The sequence below is a fragment of the Serpula lacrymans genome (genome assembly GCF_000218685.1).
Source record: "Serpula lacrymans var. lacrymans S7.9 unplaced genomic scaffold SERLAscaffold_3, whole genome shotgun sequence".
Taxonomy (NCBI): Eukaryota; Fungi; Basidiomycota; class Agaricomycetes; order Boletales; family Serpulaceae; genus Serpula; species Serpula lacrymans.
The window spans coordinates 1,106,771-1,113,708 of record NW_006763292.1 but is presented as its reverse complement, the minus strand read 5'-3'; the positions used below and the strand labels follow the sequence as shown (position 1 = coordinate 1,113,708).

The 6,938-nt window shown below is 43.8% G+C and overlaps 1 protein-coding gene across 1 annotated transcript; it reads right to left on the bottom strand.

Moving 5' to 3' along the window:
- Nucleotides 1–2,695: 2,695 nt before the first annotated feature.
- Nucleotides 2,696–4,582, bottom strand: SERLADRAFT_366091 (uncharacterized protein; the record flags this gene model as incomplete). The annotated part of the gene is made up of 8 exons (XM_007314462.1): nt 2,696–2,749; nt 2,807–3,163; nt 3,212–3,402; nt 3,468–3,704; nt 3,767–3,905; nt 3,958–4,076; nt 4,130–4,424; nt 4,490–4,582. 8 exons carry the CDS (start codon nt 4,580–4,582, stop codon nt 2,696–2,698), a joined length of 1,485 nt encoding a protein of 494 aa, XP_007314524.1.
- Nucleotides 4,583–6,938: the final 2,356 nt, after the last annotated feature.

Below are 6,938 nucleotides of genomic sequence, written 5' to 3'. Positions count from 1 at the left end.
GTTGTGGAGGGTGTCTTAGCTCTCCACGGAGGTATTGCCCTACTGCTCTCGGAACATCTTCATGCTGATATGGTTCCGTTGCTTGTGGAATATCTCCTTGGAGATGTGGTTCCATTTGCAATTCATTTGGATCTTGGATCCAAGGGTCAGGATCATCCTCCAATGATTTTTGGTCTGGATAGTGAGCATTCTCTGGAATGAGTCCCTCCCACTGATCTGTGCTAGTGTCTGTGTTTCAGGGAGCAGTGTCATCCTTTTGTACCTTTCCGGATTCATTGAATATGACATGCCGACTGGAAAACACAGTCCGTTTTTCAGTGTCTAGGAGTTTGTAGGCTTGCTTTCCATGTGTGTAGCCAATCATTATGGCTTTGCACCCCTTGGAGTAAAACTTCCCTTGCCTTTTGTCTTTCGGAATCAAGGCATATGTTTGGCATCCTAAAGGGCGAAACAAAGTTGGATCAACTCTCCTTTTAAACAGTATTTCATATGGGGTCTTTCCATGGAGTCCTGATGCTGGGCTGCATGCTGTGATATATGCAGCTGTTTGCATGGCATCTACCCAAAATGACTGGAATCATGGAGCATAGTGGTTGCTAATGTAGCCAATGTCTGATTCATGCGTTCTGCAATGCCATTTTGTTCCGGAGTATCTGCAGCTGTAGTTTCTTGGATGACACCATCTCGTCGGAGTTGATTTTTGAATGCATTGCCAGTATGTTCTCCTCCCCCATCGCTCCGGAGGAATTCTGTGTATAGTGGAGTGAAGTTTTCTTCTCCCAAATGAGTCCGGAAGAATGTTTGGACATCTTCTTTCCATTGCTTGTATCGTTCCAGTGCTTCACTTTTATGTTTTAGGAAAGATATCCATAGAAATTTGGAGAAATCATCTACAATGATAATCCAGTACCGAAAACCCTCCCTGGAAGTTGGTTTGATTGGTCCTCCAACATCTGTGTGCACAATTTGTATGGAGCACTTGGCTCGGTTTCCTCCAGTGGACTTGAAAGGTAATTTCTTCATCTTTCCTAAAGCACAAGGTTCACAAAACTCCGGGGTTCCGGTAAGGGTGTCTATGTCCTGGAGCTGTCTTTTTGTAACCATTCGTTGCAAGCGGTCCATTCCAATGTGTCCCATTCTCCTGTGCAATAAATTTACATCTACTGCTGCAAAAGCTGACTCCGGGTTGATTTCGGGTTTTGCTTGGATGTGATAAAGTCCTCGCTTGTGTAACGCAGTGAGGATAAGTTCCTCCTTTTTCCGAACTTCACAAGCATTTGACCCTGCTGGAAAAAGTGTTGATAACCCCGTTTTGGACAATTTGTGCACAGAGACAAGTGCTAACGTGAAGTTTGGCACAAGTAAGACATTTGACAGTGCAATATTGTAGTCCTTTTTGCCAACAGTTGCTTGTAGGATTACTGTTCCAATGCCAATAGCATTTACAGAGGATTCATCCCCAAAACTGATTGTCCTCGGAGGATGCAGAACATGGTATGTTCCTGGCTCAAACCAGGAGCGGTGAGGGACCATGTGGGATGTTGCTCCGGAGTCAATGATGATTGTTGTTTTGGTCTTATTGGGTTCCGACACAAGGTAAGCTTGAATGCGTTTAGCAAGGGGCTTGGAAATATGTACATGTTCCAATGCAATATGACTCTGTTCCTCCTTGGAGTCAGATCCAGATGATTGCTCCGCCATATTTGCCTTTTCCTTCTCTTTTCCTTTATCCTTGTGTCTTTCCTTTTTCTTCTTCCTTTGACCTTTTTTAACTGACTGAAGTGTTTGACACTCCGAGGTGTTGTGTGATTTGGCTTTGTGGAAGTTACACCATTTCTCCTCGGATTTGAGTGCTGATTCAGAACCTCCAGGGGCCTTCCCTGACTGTTGTGCAACTTCTGCAGTGATCCGGATCTCAACTGCATCAAAGGTAAGTTTATTTTCTTCAATCGTGTTGATTACCGATGACTAAAATATTTGCCATTCCGCAGTGCATGGGAGAGATTGGAGAAGAGTGAAGGCAATAAGTTTGGTATCAACTCCTAGTTTCATTCCAGAGAGGTGTGAATCAATTGTCTGGATTTTTGCAATGTGGTCCTGGATAGGTGATGTCCCATCCCAGGACATTTTGGTGAGTTGCTGGAATGAATAGAAGGCTGCCCAAGAGGCTATACAAACGACTGAGGTATTCCTATACTAAACCCCCTACTACTTATAGTTGGAGGTGCTACTTGCTACAGTATAATGACTCCTAGGAGTACAATTGTGCCCCTAGAAGAACAATGGTTACTCCATGGAGTGGTGGCTATGCTCCATGGAGAACAATGGCTGCTTCGGCAGAGACCGGGTTTATCCAGTTTTGTCACAGCTCACATTATATCTTCATATTTACATTATATACTCAGACCTTTTAGTCTTCTCATAACCTCACATGTGACAAACTAACTTTATAACTCTACAGTAATATAGTAATGCAAAACAACCATAAAAAGAGTTGGAGAAGGATACTAATAAAAGCCATGAAATACGCTAACACTTTGCAAAAGTAGCCAAAGAAGGAATGGTTGGCATGATATGGCGATTAAAAAGATAGTCCATTCGATGATGTCCCTCTACGGTGAAAAGGGGTGAAGTGATCTCCCACACAATAATAGGGGCGATGTGAGTTTGAAGTACACAACGGCAACGATACCCATTAAGCAAAGCGCACATTTTCCCCTGGACGGCCATGTGAAAGAAGGACAATAGCCTGTACAATTATTATGTCAATATTCTCGTGCATACCCAATCCATGAAGAGCACGCACGTATTTCCCACTAATTTTCCAGCCGGGCTCTTCTTTGTCTAGTTTTTCCGCTATTTCATCTCCAGTATCTCCCAGGCCAACGACGACGTCACTCTTGATTGTTCTCAGGCTGCACACTTTAGGTGCACCCGCCGCGCTTGCCATTGGGCCGATCGCGATCTCAAATGGTGTACTTGCGGGGGCAGCACAATCGTAAGTTAATTTGCGGTGATTCAAGTCGCCTTTAAAAATGACAAGATCTGAACGCGAGAGATGCAGGAAAAGATCTGGTGCTTCGCTGTGCAAATCCCAGAAGGTGTACCCAGTACACCAAAACGGGTGCTGTTCATATACCCACCTACCGTCATTTTCATATTGCTACATGGAATAAGGTTCAGCGATCAAAGCATTAACGAAGACAGGCACCTTCCAACGGGCCCCAAGGCTTCTTAATGACTCTCTCTCTGCTTCAGAAGTTTCTGGAAAGAGATGTCCGTACACTATCGTGTTGAGCAGCCATTCCCAGTCTTTCTTTGTTACATCCGAAACGAACCACGGATAACGCTTCCCATGAAATCTGATTTGTTTCGCTAGGCCACTTTGAATCAAAAAGTCCGCTTTCGAAATTGTGATCAGTCCCGGACAATGGTCGTCTGGGAGTAGCATCAAAAGATTTACACACCGTAAACACAGTCGCAGTACAACTCGAACCCAGCATTGTCGAGGACAAAATCGACCCTTCCACCAGTCTTTTCACGGAGGGTTTTCACAGTGTCCCAAAGTTTATTGAGGTGGTTTCCCAGAATATTTTTTTCTGTAGCAGCAAGGTGATCCCCGCCTGTCGATTGCAGCAACTTTATCTGCTCTTCCGTCATGTTGATCAGGAGCGAGAGATCGGTTGAATTTCCCCATAGGCACACTACATAGGAGAATGGTTATCATATTGAAGCGTCAAATTGAATAAAAAGATCAAGAACACACCTTGCGTGAGCTCCAGAAACATTAAACGCTCTGTTTCCGTTTTTTCTTCATCTGAAACATTTTTAGTTTGCTGAAAAGGCTCGGCAAAACGCATCGAAAGCTCAAATACAGCATCAGAAGAGCGCGAAAATGTGTCACACTACAGAAATTAGGTGAGAATATATGCTAATTTGTCACGAAGAAAAACGAACTTTTTGACGATAGAATACATCATAATCACTCCAGTACTTACTAACACTGAAGCACTCATGGAGTCGACGGTATTTGTATGCCTCCGCAAACAACCAAGGTGCATTCATAAAATCCTTCCCTAGCGAAGATATTAGTGTTTTATTTCCACCTGAACGTAAAGTGATCACCGACCCTGGAAATATTTCGCTATTTCCTTGTTCCACAGGGCAACGTCACCTTCGCCATCATCTATGATTGGCCTTAATTTCGCATTTCCACTAAGGTCAGACATGAGGTTATCCATGCGCTCGATACACTGCACGAGGTCAACAATCTTATCTTCCGCTGACTGCTCATTAAGAGTGCGTGAGGCGTCATCTATGGCCTTGCCTAGGATGGTCGGGAGGCGAACACCCATTGTGGCATGTGCAAACGAGTATTCGTGGTACCCGCGATAAGCGGGCCACGGAGGATTGTTGGGATCAACCTGTATAGTGAATTATATGCGAGTTGTTGTGGAAGGGAGCGAGTTACAATGAAAAAGAAACGTACCCTGGATGGTGTCCGCGGCCAAGGAACTTTTATATCCTTCTTACTTGGCAAATGGCCTAGGTGCAATGTGACACGAGATGGTGCACCGGACATGGCAGGAGCACCTTGGACGTGAGCTGTTGATAAGTCGCGGCCTGCATTGCCGTTGGGGTTTTCAGCTGGGGCAGCAGCCATTGAAGCTGATAACTTTTCATGATCAGCGACAGACGAGGGGAAATAGTCGGTTTGCATAGTGGATAAGAGGGAGGCCAGTGGACTGAAAGAATGCAGATGGGACAGACCTTTTATATATGGGGCTCTTTCCTTTCGGAGAGGCTGTCGCGATGAGTCAGGAGTGGGTTCTAAAAACGAGGGTGGGTGAGTAACGCGCTTTATATATTGAACGAAACACGCCTTCATTTTGAACGTCCGTGATATCCAAAAAGGTAATGAATATACTGGATGGTATCGTGACGTCACTTCTATTACGTCAATACCTCACAATAGGGGTAGTCTATCATGTAGGAATAGCCGGAAGTCCATTGTTCACTCGCACTCAGTTGAGCCTAATATGTAAAAAAAAAGCTCCTGCCAAGTGGAACATCATCACGACACATGTGGCTTGCACCGGACTCTGTTCAAGTTACTGCAAAGGATTGCTCAGTCACTGTCAATCCAGACCTGGTAAAACAACTATGAGACAACCTTGGTGGTCAGGATTACCGAGAAAAAGCATTCTGTTTTGTTGATGCTGAGTTTACAGCAATGGCGGATAATGTGCTAGCTGAGCTAAAGTACCCACAGATTACACTTTCAAGTGCTTGGGATATTTTTGTCGCTGTGGTAGATATACCTTCATCACAGTAGATGTTGTTCCTTATGCTCCATGGAGAACAATGGCTGCTAGCAGAGGCTGGGTTTATCCAGTTTTGTCACTCCCACTCGAGTGCAGCCATAGTCTCATAGCTTTAAGAAATTCCCAGTGTTTTTCATGAGTGAGGGGTTTAGTGAGAATGTCTGCAACCATATCTCCTGTAGGAACATATCTGATCACTGCCTCTCCCTTTGATACTAAGTCATCTTGGATAAAATGATATCTCCGTTGAATGTGTTTTGTGCGAGCACAGAACTGTGGATCTCGTGTAAGAATGATAGCTGCTTGATTGTCACAGTGCAGTGTTGTAGGTCCATTTTGAGCATGTCCAATTTTCTTCAAAAAATGTCCGAAGCCATGCAAGGTGTTGTCCAGCATTGCTCAATCTGGAGACATCTGTGCCATCATATTGTAGTTCCATGTCCCTGGTTGCTTTCAGATATCGGAGGACACATTTTGCAGCTCCAAGGAGCCATCACTGGGAAGCTGAGCTATGTCTGCTTAGTATTCCAACAACGTAGGCAATGTCTGGGCAGGTTCCGAGCATGGCATATATGAGGGAGCCTACAATTGAGAGGTATGACACTTGACGCCCAATATTTTCCCCTAGAGCATTTGCGAGATGTTTTGATCCATAGACCATTGGTGTTCATACTGGTTTGGAGTTTTTTCATACTAGTACGCTCCAGGACTGTGTCAATATTTTGGTGTTGTAATAGGGAGATTATTTTGTTTGAACAATCACATCAGATTTCTATTCTGAGAATGTATTTTGCTTCTCCAAGATTCCACATTGTGAATATGGATTCAAGTGTGGCTTTTATAATATCCATGAATTTTCGGGATGAAGCTCCTAGGAGGAGGTCATCTACATAGGCAACAACAAAGCATATTTGTGTGTTGTTCCAGAATACATAGAGACTATTACAACCAAGAGTTTGTATACTCTGGCACACAACTTCAGACAAAGCTATAAAGAAGTGAGGTGAGTGATTACCCTTTGGATAGGACCAAGTTTGTGATGGGTAAACAACAGGAGGACTTGCTGAGAAGTCTTCTTGATCTATTGGGGTATATATACTACTACAGGTTTGTTTGTACATGTATGCTATACAGTTGATAGAAGCAGTGGCTGATGATGTCATAGGGCACAGCCTGTGTGACCAGCTCCATTTGTGTGAGAGACTTGTAGCTAAGAATAAAGAAAAGCAGTGTAGCGTGAGAAAGTGGAGTTTAAACAAAAGGAAGTGCTGTCTGGCACAGTGTGTGAAAACTACAGAAGAAAGTTAAAGAGGAGAATGAAAGTTAAAGGTCCAAAAATTGTGTATCGTAACAGAGACATGTTTCTGCATGTAGTCTTGTGAAACTGAGCTCCTGGAGCTTGCAATCAAAGGTTTTTTTACATGTACGACCACCTTGTTTTAATCCATAAATGGATCTATTGGTCCTCCAGCAGTATACAAGTTGGATAGAAACACCCCCTGGAGGAAGCATGTACAGTTTTTCTTCAAGTTCACCATTGAGATAAGCTGTGGATATATCCATTTGATCAAGTTCTAGGTCATACTTTGCTGCCAGGGGCTAGAATAATTTGGA